At 44.7% G+C, this 15973-nt stretch overlaps 1 protein-coding gene across 13 annotated transcripts in view; it reads left to right on the top strand.

Moving 5' to 3' along the window:
• The window catches only part of FGGY (FGGY carbohydrate kinase domain containing), a 503109-nt gene that overhangs the window by 53053 nt on the left and 434083 nt on the right, over nucleotides 1–15973 (top strand). For all 13 annotated transcript variants that reach the window (XM_040627236.1, XM_040627231.1, XM_040627230.1 and 10 more), the window contains one exon: nucleotides 11880–11968. In XM_040627236.1, the coding sequence (XP_040483170.1) occupies nucleotides 11880–11968 (89 nt within the window). The remainder of the gene's footprint in view (nucleotides 1–11879; nucleotides 11969–15973) is intronic.

The raw sequence follows: 15973 nt of genomic DNA, 5'->3' as shown, positions 1-15973 counted from the left end.
CAGGGACATTCATTCATTCAGCAAATATTTATTGAAAATGTATTTTATTCCAGGACTTCGGTAAAGTGCTGGGAATGTAGCAGTAAACATAAGAGGCCCTGACCTCCAGCTGCTCCTATTCTAGAAGAGGGACAGAAATGAAGTCACAGTGCACTGTAGGTGGGATGGAATTCAGGTCACTGGAAGTACACCCCAGTTAGGGGAGAGGAGTCAGGAGGAGGTGGTCTGTAGCTGGGGGCTGACAGTGCAGGGGAGCTAGGTAAGCCCTCAGGTGGGGCGGCCTGCAAAAGGCCGGCCGGGTAGGTAGAGTAGCACTGGGTAAGGTCTGCCGATTTGAGGAGATGAGACCTCCGTGGGGCTGCAAGTACCATACATGGGAAAGCAGTTCAGTGAGTCTGTCAGAAAGCACTTTTTGAGTCCCATCTGTGTGGTTAATGCTATTCCTGATGGGAGTTTCCCGTTTGCACGTGGATAGAGCCACCGTACCCCAGCCACAGGCAGAGAAAGGCTGGGAACTATCCGCCTTGCCTTTTCTGACGCTCCCATCTCAGGGGCCTAAAGCTGAAACTCAGGGCTCACGTGGCTGCCGTGTCCTCCCTGGGCAGAGAAGTGTCCTCATTTCAGTCCCATCAGGACCAGACTAGACAGTACCCCAGAGAATGAAGCAGTGAATGAACCCCTCTTGTCCAGGAGGGTGGGACTGAACGCCAGGCAGGGGCTCTTGTCACCTCTCCCTTGGTGGGCGTGTGACTCAGAGGCGGTGACATCGGCTATGACTTCATCCACCCAGAGGAGAGACAGTGTGCAGACCGACAGCGGGCTCTGGCTCCTGCCCTTCGTTCTCCATGGTGTGTCTCGTTGGGGACACTGCCACGGTCCTGCTGTTGTTTTCCACACATCTTCATTTTTCTGTTTTTTTCTGTCTTTCTTATTTTATTCATTTCTCGTGTTTACTTTGCCCCATCTCCCCTTTCTTTTTGTCCATCTTTTGCTTTGTCTTTATTTTCTTCCTTCCTTTTCTTGCGCTTTCTCCTCCTCCTATGTCAGAAATGCATGTGGAAAGAGGTCCTCCTGCCTCCTGTCTCTTCTCTCCCCCAGACCGCCCACATTGTGTTCTGTCCGAACCTTTCTAAAACCGCATTCACAGGACCACTCCCCCTGGGACTCATGATGGCTCCCATTCTCTTCTGACCTCAGCGTCTAGTACAAATTCAGATTTCCTTGTACTATACTTCAGCATACATCTCTCAGGATTCCTTTTCCGTGGCCAGGGAATCAGTTGATGCTTCTTCCTGAACTTTCCTCAGGCAGTTGGCACCAGCTGCACCGCCCTCCACCCCATCTCTCGGGGTCTTTGCCTCCACACCGAGGTCAGGCACTACCTCCCACATAACACTTTTCTTTGGCTGCTTGCCCACAGCCAGCTCTTTCTTTATGACCATGCAGTATCCTTAGCTTATAACAGATATTATTAAACTTGGATTTTTCTTTTTTTTTTTTTTTTAAAGATTTTATTTATTTATTTGAGAGAGACAGAGCACAAGTGTGTGGTAGGGGCAGAGAGAGAGGGAGTAACAGACTCCCTGATAAGCAGGAAGCCTGACTCAGGGCTCAATCCCGGAACCTGAGATCATGACCTGAGTCGAAGGCAGATGCTTAACTGACTGAGCCATCCAGGCTCCCCTAAACTTAGATTATTCTGTACTATTTCTACACAGCTTCCGAGTGTTTCATATGCAGACTCTGTTCCACCTACCCAATAAACAACATGAGAATTGGGGCCAGTATACACCTGCCTCTCGTGCATGGTCTTAGCACAGACTTGACCACAAACCAGGGCTGATAGACAAATTGTAGCATGGTCAATAAATACTGCATTTGAGAAATAATTATTTCATGTAGACTGTAGTGATACAGATGAGAGAATTGTGGTTCTTCCCTTAAAGGAGCAAACAGTCTAGTCGGAGAGACAGCTTGGTCCCCGTATAATTTGAGAAGACAAGGATCGCAGAGGAAACTAACAGTTATTGGGGATGTGCCAAGATGGGCACATTAACATCTATAAACTCACTGAATTGAATCCTACTAACAGTACCATGAGCTAAACATTGCTGTAGATGAACATGAGACCTGTAGATAGTAGGCGACTCACTGGCCGGAAGGAACACTGCTAACAAGAAGAACCAAGGTTTGAAGCTGAACGTGTCAGTCTCTAAGGCTCCTGCTTCTTCCTGAAAATGGAAACAGGTCACACCACTGACCTTCTAATAATAACAGTCATTTGAGAAGTGCTTACTCTGTGCCACATGCTCTAAGCACCTCACATACATTTGCTCATTTGTTCCCGCCACAACTCAGTGGTGTAGGTAGTAGTATTGTTCTCTGTAGTTACTGTAGGACAAGGAAATTTAAGCGAAGAGTAGGTAAGCAGCTTTTCCAAAGTCCCACGGCGAGGAAGTGTTAGAGCCCGGATATGCTCCTGTGCAGTCTGGCTCTGGAGAAGAGGCGGCAGAGTGTCCAGAGGCGCCTCCGTGGAGAGCAGCATACTGCATTTTCGGAACTGCCTTTGCATCAGTCCATTTGGAGATTCAGGGACTGGGGCGTTGCTGCTGGGTGAAAGTGTTGAGAGGTGATGCTCAAGAGGAAGCTGGAGCCAGGTCACAAATTCAAATAGTGTTCAGTGCCCTCTACAAAGACCTTCCCAGAAGACACAAGGAATGTTCTATGGAAGGGATGTTTTCTATGATGTTGAGCTATTCCACATCTACTATAAGGAAGAGGTTATGGAGTTGTGATCTTCTTACTAGTTGAGTTGTGAAAGGATTTCTCCGTTGTGGGCCTTGTCTGTGCTTTGCAGGAAATGGCAGTGGAACTCTGTAACAATAGGCTATACCTGCCCAAATAAGGCCCAAAATAATGCCAAGTGGAACAGTGGAGCATACCTGTCCTTTATGGGTTAGGGATAAGTAAAGTTCAGGTTGAAGGAAATTTGGGGAAGAAAGAGGAAGGGGCATGCATGTCAGCCAGCCTGGATCTGACGCCAGGTTGTCCTCAGGTGTCCCGGAACACTGGCCATTTGACGGAGTGCTGTTCCCGCCTCAGCCCCCTCTGCAATGGTGCTTGGCAGCCATTCAGCATGGGGTTGCACTGACCCAGGAATCCAAGCCAGGAAGTGAATGAATCCATTTTCCAATTAAAATGAAACTTCTCCAAAGACCTACTCACCCCAAGAAGAGAAATTTATCTTCCTGGCAGTCTGGCTTGGCTAGAATGTCTCTGCTCCTAAGTCAGACGGTGAAAAGCCATTAACTTGAATGAGGAAAGAGAGACTGGGATGGTTCTTATTCACAGTCTCATTCATTTATTCATTCATTCCTTACTCCCATTTCCACAAACTCCTCTTTAGCTTGCACATCTCTGCTCACTTATTTATTCATCCATTCAGCTAACATTATTCATCATCTATATAGCAGATACAATCCTAGGTCCTAGGAATAGAGAGATTGAATAAAACAGTTCCCCCTCACCTCCTGCCCCCCTCCCCTCCCGCCTCCCCGCCTTAGAGCTTTTAGTCTAGTGAAGGAGACAGACCCATGAATGGGTATGATGAGAAGTGCCATGATAGGGATATGGGGGTATAGCATGGGAGCACCTTACTCAGCTTAGGGGAATAAGGGAAGACTGTGTGGAGTGGGTAATACCTGAGTTGAGTACAGAATGATGAGTACATGTTGGCCAGGTTGAAGAGGGGAGGGTAGTCCAGAGAGGATACACTAAGAATAAAGATATAAAGGTAAGAAAAAGCACAGTATATGTGCGTGATTCTAGTATAGTATCTCAGAGTGATCAGAGATGAAGCTGGTGAGTAAGACATGGATTGTATATGCCATGTTAGTGAATTTTATTTTTAATTCCAAAGGTAGTAGAAAACTTTGAAGGGTACAACGTATACTAGATTGAAAGCTCCCTGTAGGTAGGAGCTGTGTCTATTGTTTGCTCATTTCCCTAGCAGTGAGCACCGTACCTGACATGTAGAAGATGCAAAATAATGAATGAATGAATGAGTGAATAAATAATTTATATAGTCAAATGTACATGTTACATAGGCGATTGTGTTCTAATTGGCTATGTAGGTGGTGGGAATCAAAGGGGGTAAGATTTGAAAGTTAGGGTCTGTATCAGTTGGGGTGGTAACAAACCACCTCAAAACCCAATGGAGTAAAAAAACAACCACTTGCTTACTTCATAATTATGTAGTTTGCTGATTTGGGATGAGCTAAGATAAGTGATCTTTCTGGTCTCGCTCAAGAGCAGAGTAGGTTTCCTGATTAGGTTTTTGTTCTTGGCTTTGTTCAGCTCTCTTGCATGTCTGGAGCCTTGGCTGGGGTAGTTCATTTCTGCTCTACGTGTTCTGTCACCATCCAGCAGGCTGGCCTGAACTGCCTCACCAGGCAGCACTCCACTCCAAGACAAGAGCAAGGTATTTGAAGCCTCCGTTCAGAAGTAGCGTGGTGGCATCTCTGCTCCCTTCCACTGGTCAAAGCAGATGGTAAGGCCAGACCAAGTGAGTGGTGGAGAAACAGACTTACCTCTTGATGGGAAGAGCTACAGGGTTATATCACAAAGGGCATTAATACAGGGAAAGGAAGAATTGTGGCCACTTGTAGAGTATGCCGTAGATAGGATAGCTGTAATCTAGGCAATAGAATGTGATGGATTGAAAATAGGATAGTGATCTGAGATATAATGTGATGGTTAATTTTATGTGTCAACTTGACTGGGCCTCAGAATGCCCAGACATTTGTTCAGACATCATTTCGAGTGTATCCGAGAATAAAGCAGATTGCCTTCCCCATGGGGGTCTCATCCAGTCAGTTGAAGACCTGAATAGAACAAAAAGGCTGAGTAAGAGGGAACGTCTCCTACCTAACTTCCTTGAGCTGGGACATTGGTCTTTTCCTGCCTTTGGACTTGGACTGGTTCTTTTTGGGTCTTGAGCTATTGGCCTTAAGACTAGAAATTACACCATCCGTTCTCCTGGGTCTCAGGTCTTCAGACTCAGATTTGAACTCCTGGGTCTCCAGCTTGTCTACTGCAGATCTTGGGACTTCTCAGCCTCCATAGTTGTGTGAGCCAATCCTTATAATAATTTTCTTCATATACATATGTATAGGATTTCATAGATATGAAGGGTGTGTGTGTGTGTGATATATATGTCTATACTGATATATATAGATCTATAGATGTCTATATATATCATCTCCTTTTGGTTCTGTTTCTTTGGTGAACCCTGACTAATACAAATAGAGGGTGAAGTGGTGGGGACCTCATCATGAATTAATTGGGAGTCTTAATTAGATGGATGATTGGATGTACACAGAGAGAAGGAGAAGTAGAAGATGACCCTTTGGGTAACTGGATCCCTTGACATAGAAATCAAGGTGGAGGAGAACATTTTGGGAAAAACCACAGAGTCTGCCTTGCACGTGTTGAGTTGGAGGTGCCGTGGAACACCCGGGAGGCATGTCTCAGAGGACAGTGTGGAGTTTGAGATTTGGCAGGTCATCTGACTTGTAGTTGGTTGGAATGGCGGGAGTAATTGAGATTGCCCAGGCAGCACATGAACATTGAGAAGAACATGTGGGTGAGGGAGGAACCCTGGGGAGCATCCACAATTAAAGGGCAACTAAGGAAAAGGTGCTCAAGAAGTAAACAGAAAAGCAATAAGAAGGGCATGAAGGGATCCAGGGGAATGGAGTATTTGGGAAAACCTCCTCACCTCTTCACTGGTCCAGATCTTCTGCTTTCTTTCATGTCTGTTCCAAGACCTTGTTACCCAGTTCAAGGCCTTCTTTTCGTATTAGACCCCATCCATTCCTCCCTCCCACAGACAGTACCACCCACAAGGAATTGTGTTGTCTAGATCACCATTGCATTCCTCCTTTCCTCCTGCTGCTTCTGCGTTTTATTATGCTTTCGGGAGGCAAGCACCTGAACTAGTCCTGTGCTCGTCAGCGATCTGCGTTTTGGTCTGCCTTGCCCTTATCTGTGTGTAACCTTAGGACGGTATGCTCCCTTTCCCAGTTTTAGTTTCTCAACCTGCAAGGTGAGGTTGATCATTTCATGACTTCCCTGCCCTACAGAATTATACGGAGCAGGTGAGATCATGCATGTCAAAGTGCTTTGAAACACATGGAGCTCTGTAGCAGTTGTTAGGGTGAAACTTGTTGACTTATCAGGCACTCTACATTATTTCATTTATTTCTCACAACATCCTTTGAGATAGATGCTAGTAATACGGCACTTGAGGAAACTGGGGCTTAGAGAATTAATTTGCCTAAAGCTACACAGCTGGGAGGTGGTGAGGCCAGTCATCAAACTCAGGTCTGCCCGACTCCAACATTCTTAGAGCCCACATTCCACAGCCTTGTTTTCCTAATGCGTGTGGTGGTATCACATTCCTGGCAAAGTCAGCTTTGCTCAATATGATCAGTTTTCATGAAAATGATAACTTTTTTTATGGTTGGGAAATCACCTCTAGTATGGATTATAAGTTTCCCTTTCTGTATAACCATAGGGCTGTAGGGGAGATGGTCTGGGAGGATGCGTACAAGTCTAGTTCCTAAAAATTAAATACTTTAAATTATACGATGGAATGATTTCATTTCACAAATAAGTTCTATGATGGTACAGTAAAATAAGTCCTCCTCCAGTGGGACAGCCCTGTCAATTCAGATTTTTGTCTCTTGGGTTTCATTCTAGTAGTGGCATAGATGCTTATTTGACTTGAACTCTAGGCTTCCGCTCACATCTCTTCCCCATGAAGCCTTTTCTGGCTACTCCAGCCCCAAAGCCCTTTCCCTCCTCTGAACCTTGTCTGTGATTACTCATTAGAGGCAAATATATGGCCTACACAAAATATTATGATAAAATTATGAGGCTGACTCACCAAACCTTGGTATCAGGCTCATTACATTATTGTCATACATCATCTTATTAATTACCTTTTCCTTTGTGCACATCTTTCTCCAGCTCTGCTGTAATTTTCTTTTGAAAGGGCCTGACTTTAAATTTCTTTATACCTCCCGAAACTTTTTGCATTTTTTTTTTTCATGTGTGAGCTGGTTTTTGCCCTCTGGGAGTTTGTCATTTTGAGGTGGATTTAGGCACATGTATATATAATTGGGATACAGGGAGGGCCTGGAGGGATTCACTGAAAGGATGACATTTGAGTTGGATTTGAATCAAAGGTAGAAGTTTGGTGATGGGAGAAGGTGGGGAAGTCAGTCCAAGTAGAGGCACGAGCCTCCATACAGGTATGGAAATGTGGAAGGAGCATAATGCATTGGGGCAAGTGAAGGAAGTGAAGTGAGTGCTGGGTGGAGCGTATTAGGAGATGAGCCCGGAAGGATTCATCATTATAATGGCCAAGTTGGAGCCAGGGTGTTGAGTGTCCTGAGAGCCATGCCAAGGAGTTCAGTGATTCTAGGCCATGAGAAGCTGTCGGATCATTTTAAAGAAAGGAATATAATGGTAAGTTTTCAGTTTTTAGAAAGATGCCTCTAGTAGCACAAACCTCTCAGTGTATCTGCCTGTCTGACCTGAAATATGTCTGGTGTTTCGTCTCTTCTTTGTGGATGGGAGTTTGAAACACACAATTGTTTCATTCATTTTGGGAGGTTTCTGGCTGCAGATTATGACCCGCTCTATATTTTCAGCATCATTTTTCTTTTAAGAATGACACTGAGGATTATGTTTCCTCCTGAAACCTCTTTCTTCTCTGTCCTGTCAGCCTGTGCCCTAATTTGGAGTCTTAGACATAGAGTGTGGATAAGGTTTTGTTTTTCATTGGAAGTTATGCTGGAAAACAACATTGTGAGTACTTGGGCTGCTCAGGCAGGATCACTGGGTGGGGAGTTAGGGAGCTCTGTTCCCTCCCTTTTGTTCTCTGCACACAGCAGATAGCCCAGACAGAATCTCTTTGTAATTCCTAATAAAATCCTTGGATGATCCTGTTTTAGCTGCTCATGCCTACCTTCTCATGCTGCTCCTAGACCCCGGTGTCTTCCAACATACCCTGCAGGACTTGCTTCACGTTCAGCATCGAGCAGCCAGGAGATAGACCTCACTGCCTCCCTGGACAGCACAGAGAGAGGGCAAGGGAGAAAGTTACATCTCCCTGCCCCGAGGCTGGCAGGGCGGCCGCGGCCTGGCTCTGAATCTTGGATGTACTGCTCTGTCTCCACCCTCTGCTGAGACCCGCAGCTGTGTGCACTTGGAGTTGTAGCCTCCTCCCAAGAAACGCTGTGGTTTTATGAAGTAATAGATGATTAAAAAAAAAGAAAAAAAAAAGAGCAAGTTGTTCTCTTCGGTTGCTTTCAAGCCTGGGGGATTGCTTAGCTCAAAGGATTGTTATTGGAATGCAGAAGCCTTTAGTGCCAAGTCATACACCCCAAATCACGGCCCATTCCTTTTTTTTTTTTCTTGAAAAGACTAGTTTTTGTTAGTTGCTTGGTAACCGGAAGATAGGCTTAACTCATTCTGCACAGAGAGCTTCTAGTGTGAACTGGCTTCAGTGGTCACATGGTGAGATACGGCTAAAGTTGGCGTGTGTTGAGGGCCTGCTCTGTGCTTTCTCCACCCCATACACCGTCCATGCATGGAAGGGGTTATTAGGTCCATAGAAGTTAAGTGAGCTGTTCAGGATTGGAAGTGAAATCCCTGAAATTTTTTAAATTGTGTACAGAAATGTGTTTGGAAGGGCTTTTGTTTGTTTTCTTCTGTAAAGAATGGCAATAGCTTCCGTCATCATGTTCCCCAAAGGCCAAACTCCACATTTCTGATGGGTCCGGGAGCCTCAGGATGGTGACTGTGGCGTAGTGGGAGAAAGGAACACTCACTTTAGAGCTAGAAGTCCTATGTGACTTTGGCCTAGGCCCTGCCTGAAACTGTTTCTATGTCCTTAGTATGAGACCACTGTATATTCACGTACACACCTCTGAACTGCCCTGAGAATCACATGAGATGAGGTGTGTGGGCGCTCTCCTGTGAGCTGTGGTGGAATATAGGAGGACAGTCACAGGCCCGATGGTTAAAAAAATAGAATTAATTCAGTAAGATTGAGGCCCTCAGCTGGGACTGTGTACTGGCTGGGGAGTGGGAGGGAAGGAGAGATTTTCCCACAGAAGTGGATTAAAAATCCATCCATGGGGCTACGTGCTCTTGGCCCATCTGGCATTTGATGACAAAGCACTCGTGAATCACATAGTCCAACATAAGAACAGCATGGGATCCTTACAGATAGTCTGTCAGCATCTCAAAGTAAGAGATCAGGCTTTAGGAGACATTCCCTCTCATCCCTGCAAACTCTGCTCCCTTCTCTTTGCTGGCTAATCTCCAGACTGCTTTTGTAGAGAAAGCAGGGACTATACTGCTCTCTCTTCCTCCAAGACTGTGTGTGTTCATAAGAATACCTCATACTTCTAATTAGATGCTTCTGGTTTCTCATCCTATAGACGGAGGTTGGACTGGGGTCTGTGGCTTGGGTAGATGAAGCTGGCCAGTCTCAAGAAGAAATGACGTTCCCTAGCTGCCTCACGCCTCCTACCGCAGTGTCTCTTTTTTTGGCAAGATGCTTGAAGTTCTCTTGGAGACATTTGCTTGGGTCCCATTGTCCACAGTGACTGTCTGCGTGGCTCCAGGCTGAAAGCTCTCATTATGTGAAATCTTTAATGACCGTATACAAGATCTAACAGAAGCAGTTGTTTTTGGAGTTTAGGAACATTGTTCAGCTTTGGCTTGAAGCGCTGGTTGTTGCTGCTGTGGTTTAGCGGTTCATTTCTGGTGACTGGCCTTGGACCCTGGAACCCGTAGAAGGAGGCTGCCTTTTCTCATTCTCCCTAGAAACTGATCACTGAAACCACAGAGCGCAGGGAAAGAGATTNCAGGGACTGCCCCGAAGGCAGACTAGTAGGTTGACTCACACAATTTCAAAAGCTACCATTTTCCTGATTGTGACTCTGTTAGGGTCTGAAGATACTACTAGTTCATACTGTGTTAGGCACATTTCGTCAGCTGTACGTTTTGCCTTGTTTGCCATGAACATGTATGGGCGTTCAAAGAGAAGCTTAGCCCTTTCTAGATGTAAGCTATCACCCCAGTGCTTAGGAATTTAAAACAACAACAATAATGGAAAATGGGCTTCACACTGTAATTTACCAATGACCCCTTTTGATATTACTGCTGTTTTAGTGGGACCCTGGGCCTGGGATTATGCTCGGTTTCTCTGTTGCGAACATAGGTAGTTCATACAGTAGTGATAGGGAAGGAGGAGGGAGGAAGAACTCAGAGAATCCAAGGGCAAATGTAGATAAAGGCCAGTCATATGTCTGTAAAGGAGATGTAATAATACTCAGAACTTTCCCTCATTCTAAGGAGATAAGACAGGTGGAATCCATTTCTAAACTGAAGCATTCCTCACATGAAAGATATTGGAAGGTGAAAGTGACAAATATTTATTGAGTGCTGTGTGTCACCCTCTCACAGATACTGGAATATATCTCTTGTGGGACTTCTTCACTGTGGCCCTAAGGTTCCCCAAGATACTCTTGTGCTTATGATACATTCTTTTTATTGTAGCCTCTTGGGAAGGGAATAATTGAAACCAGGACTTGGAGAGTTGCCTGGATGGTAGGAAACCTTTCTTGCTACTGCTTCTGTCTGCTTGACTCTTCTCTTTGTGAAGTTCTACTTCTCTAGGTACTTGGCAGAAAATGTCCACTTGGCAGTTTCCAAGTTTATCTCCCCTCATTCATAGGCAGAAGTTAAATGACTCCATTTGGATCCTGAGTCTAGCTTCCTGGGAGAAGGAATCTCATTGGCTCAGTTAGGTCACATGTCCATCCCTGGTCCAGCTACGTGTGTAAGGGGACAGGAGTCAGGTAGCTTCTACCTCACAGCTAACCGTCCAGTCCTGTGGAGGGGAGGAGAGGAGAGAGTTGTGGGGTATATCATAGAGCATAAGACTGACAGTGTCTTTGACATTGCAGGGCTTATGTTCTCACAGTAAAGAAAGACAGTACACAAATAATTGTGGGGTGGTGTGGGTCGTATGAGACTCAGACCTACCCTCAGTAGGAGACCCTAAAAGGCTTCTCCAAGGAAGGGTGGATAGGGTTCATCAAAGGGGGCAGGCAACATAGATCCTGGGAGGCAGCAGGGTGGTGGGTGAGGAATTGGTGTTCTAGACAGAGGTGGCAGAGGAAAGAAAAAGCCCAGTGGCAAGAAAAAAATCTGACCACGTTGGCAGTGTGGAAGAGACTGGAAGAAACAAATGTTTAGGTATTTTATAAGAATAGCTTGCTTATGTGCCATTCTCTTTGGCTCAGACTGGAAGTTCTTTGAAGGCAGGAACCAATTGTTCTCCTGCCTTTGGAACCCATTGAGGTGGAGAGAATTCTACGTGGCGGAACACATTCCATTTCATGGGGTAGTTTCTTAGTGCAGTTTTCTTCCCAGCTTGTAACTGTTCAGCTTTGAAATCTTGCTGTATGTCTTGAAGTGTATCCTGTGACCCCTCACTGGGAAGATGGATTGCACACTCTCACAGACTGTGCTTCTAACCTTCTCCAGGCTGGCCAAGGGGATAAAAGGGAAATGATGGTCATTTTTGGAAGGATCAATAATTGCCAATTTTTCATTCCTATATAGGTACTGCTTGCATGCCATCCCTGCTCCCCCTGGCCCCCAGTCCCTGAACAGATGTTTTATGGGACATTGTTGGCTATGCTTTTGTTTTGAAAAATTTGAAACATTATTGAAAGAGGGGATGGTAGGAAAAAAAGCCCATAATTGATTCTAATGTATATTTAATTTGGCAGAACTTGAGAGAGACTTGCTGGGATAAGGCGGGACATTTCTTTGATCTCCCAGACTTCTTATCATGGAAGGCAACAGGTGTCACAGCACGGTATGTTAATTACATGTTGGATTTTATTTGCGCTCATCCATTCTCGGGTGTCTGTATATATATTGCTTTCTTAACTCGCTTTGACTGGACATACTGTTTGTACATCTGCATGCGATTTTGCATACTTGAAACATCTTGAATCCATCTTCCACCTCCACTGCACATGCCCAAACACCATTGTTTCTATGAGGCCTGGAATGTGAGTATCCAAGGTGAAGGCCATTCATTAAAATTGGACACGTTTGAAGGAGACATGAACAGTCCATCGTGAAATGTGACTGTTTTTCCAAAGGCACTTTTTACATGGTGAATAAAAGAAAAATATTTTTTTTTTTGGCCCCTAAAATGAAGGCAAGAGATATGTTTTTCGAGGAAGCTGATTTTAACTGGATGAGTGTGTTGCTTTTTATATTAAGGTACCTGAATCACTGCAGAGTGTAGAGGTCTGTATGCTGAAGTCACAATATTTTTCAATAAGTTACGAATGTTATAAATAAGTATGTGCTACATGGCAGAGGCGATTTAAAAAATAGTTGGTGTGAAGTAGCAGCTGCTATAATTAACAGAGTGGTTGTGTGTGTGTGTGTGTGTGTGTGTGTGTGTGTGTGTGTGTAATAGAGACAGGTTGAACATGAAATCTCAAAGTCTGCAAGCCTGTTGTCATCTTGACCTCAGGTTTCAGGAGTTACACAAGAGAAGCAGCAGGACAGGGGGAGGGGTTTTCTCATCTTGAAAATGATTTAGATAACAGGTATTGAACAAATCTGTGAGGAAGAGAATCATTTCCCAGAGGACAGATAAACCTGTATAAATACATATATTTAGGGAGGCAGGTGTTGATCTTAAAGTCAGCTCCTTCGGGGAGGGCTAAATCCTCCCCATTTTCCTTTTTTATTTAAAGTCAAGGGAAGCTTGGAATAGGAGTACCATTTTCCCTGTGTTCTTCCTGTCTATCTCATTTTGTATGATTTGGACCTTTTCTTGATAACAGTTGATAAGAGTTCCGTGTGAGGGGCTTCCAGAAAGGAGATTGGAGAGGACGTGTTTCACAAGCATGCCATTCTTCATGTGAATTACCCTCCCTTACTGCCAGGGAAATGATCATTAGCCACAGGTCTCAGGGTAGTGGAGAGCCACGTGTGTATAAAAATGGCCTCAGCACACCTCAGGTACTTACCCCTGTCTGGGGGAGCAGGCTCTGGGGGACCGGTCTGAACTTTACCCCAGAAGGTACAATTAATCACTGTTGTACTGCTGTCACCAATGGGGATGTCAGTGTGTGGGTGAAGATTTCATCTAGAGTATTCCTCTTGTGGTGTGACATTAATTGTCTGAAGTTATTTCTAGAAGGGCCTTTTTTCCTACCTTTGTGCAATAGTGAAAGAAATACTTCCATCATTTTAGTCAAATAGACCTATTAGTCAAAGCAGTGCTAATAGTGTGGGTGTTGGCAATACCCCCTTGGCCCACAACATTTGAGGGCTCAAAAATAGAACGGCAGGGGCACCTGGGTGGCTCAGTCAGTTAAGTGTCTGCCTTCAGCTCAGGTCATGATCCCAGGTTCCTGGGATCAAGCCCCACGTCGGGCTCCCTCCTCAGCGGGGAGTCTGCTTCTCCCTCTCCCTCTGTGCGCATGCGCTCTCTTTCTCTCTTTCTCAAGTAATAAAATCTTAAAAAAAAAAAAAAAAGAACTGCAGAGAGAGGAGGACCTTGTTTTCCTTGTCTTTTTCCTCGAGTGTTATTCAACCCAGGGAGCTGACGTCTTCCTGGTTCTTCCTGATGGCGCTGGATAGTCTACACCCTCATTTCCTGGTGTCTGATGCCATATTAAGACAGCAAGGAGTGGGCTTTTGAAGCTAGCTCTGGCTCAGATTTCAGTGTGGTGGCATGCATACCTGCTGTGGAGTCACAGTGTGATTTGTAGTTCTCCATTCTGCCAGACATGAGTTGTGTGACCTTGGGCATGTCCTTTCCTTCTTTGAACCTATCGTTAAAATGGGGATCATGATACCTACCTTGAAAGCTTGTTAGGTGAGTCCTATTAAAGCTGTTTTTCCAAACTAGCCTGATCATAGGAATTAGCTGACTCATTTATTCAATGCACAGATCCCCAGGGCCTCCAGTTTTTAGCCTCCTGAATCAGAATCTCCATGGGATACCTAGGAATTTATAGGTTAAACAAGTACCCCAGGTGGTTATATATGATCAGGTAATTTGGGGCAACACTGCTTAAGAGAATATACAGGAAAGTGATATATGACTTTGAAGCACTTCACACCTGTGAGGGATTGGAAGTATTTTAAAACTTTTAATGAACTTGGTAAATTAAAAAAAACAAGAGCTTCTTTTTGGCCCATCAGAATGTGTTTGGGGGCTTCCATCCCCACCCAAAACAATCTGAAACCCTCAGGAAGCAGAAAGTTTAATGTTCAGAAATGATTTATTGGCTGTCTAGTCTTCCCTGCCATTTTTTTTTTTCTTATTGGCTGTGACACTCATGACTCATTCTATTTTCATTAGCACAAATCTACAGTCCCCCTTCCCCTGCCCATTGCCCCGGACTCATGAGCACCTTCAGAGGCCTCCTCTCCAGCTTCTCTCTCCTGGAGCAGAGCCTGTGGACCTTGGGCACCAGACACAGAGTTTCTTTTGCGGGGCAGTTGCCCTCTCCCTGGCAGCCATGTCTCTTACACCTGTCTTTCTCTCCTGTTGGTTCCTCAGTCTCTCAATACCTTCTGCCTTCTCTATTTCAACCTGCACAATTAGGGCAAAACAAGTAAGCCGTCTGAGCTTTCTCGAGTGTAGAATTGGGACAATGACAGCGCCCAATCTGTGGCGTTATTGTGTGGGCTGATGGAGGTAACAGAAGAACTTCAACACACTGCTGGGCAATTTTTTGAAGGAATTAGCTATTTTATTTAGTTCCCTTTCTCTATCGATTTTGGCAGGGAGTCTTTGCATTAAGTTTCTGGCAAAGTGGAAAGAGGGAAATCCTTGTAATCAGACTGACCTGGGTTCAGTGTCTCCATCGTGTACTGTCTGCAGGAACCTGGAGTGAACTAGTTCCCCCACTGAGCCTCAGGTCCCCATCTGGATGTGTCCTCTTAGGGTCACTGAGGGACTTAGAGGTACTGCGTACACAGTATTGCAACAGTGCATGGTTCTTTTAACGAAAAATCCCCATTGTCTGTCCCCTTTTCTAGAATAAGGGTATGAGGGTCTGAGTTTGAATGTGCCAATACCAAAAAAAACTTTGGGCAGTGAAACATGAACTTGGCATCATCTGGGCCAAGGAGAGGTTCAGATTTGGTGTTTATTTGCCTCTTACTGTGATTGTTTTGGGAGGCTTTGGGGAAATGAGTGCCAGAAAAACTAGAGGGTGTTTTTTCTTTCTTTCTTTTTTTGCTTTTTATTATTCTAGTGGAGTCAAGGCTAAAAAGTGATCAGATTTCACCTTGTCTTAAAGCTTTCAGACTTGTTTTTGGCAGTGACTACTCCTCCTTCTCCTCTTCCCCTATTTGGCTTTGTCCTCCCCTTTTTGTTACCCACCTTTAGTTATTGTTCTCATTCCCCTAAATATGGTAGCTACCCATGTTTATCTGGGTCACTGAGAAAGTCATGACCTGGCCCATGATGAATTTGTAATTCAGCTCCATTCTTTTCACTATATGAATGAAAATAAGGATTGCTATTTTTGTTATTAATAATAATGCGATCGTTATCATTTTCAGGCACCTTCTCTTTATCCGTGCTAGGCATATTAGCAGATGTGAACCCCATTAGTCCTCATGACCATTGGTTAAAGCAGGTAGTGTTATCACCATTTTGCATTTCAGAAACTGAAGCTGGATGCTTTAGTAATTTGCCCCATTCTAACCCTTGAGTGAGTCACTACCCAGAATTTTCATTACATGACAAATGGGAAGTCAGAAATTTGAACAATGCAATTTTGTATTATCAGACAAAAACATATTCGTATATATAAATCCTTCCTCTAAAGAGATT

This window comes from Ursus maritimus, unplaced genomic scaffold (genome assembly GCF_017311325.1).
Source record: "Ursus maritimus isolate PB19 unplaced genomic scaffold, ASM1731132v1 scaffold_12, whole genome shotgun sequence".
NCBI classification, from domain to species: Eukaryota; Metazoa; Chordata; class Mammalia; order Carnivora; family Ursidae; genus Ursus; species Ursus maritimus.
This window is presented reverse-complemented; position numbering and strand designations above follow the sequence as displayed.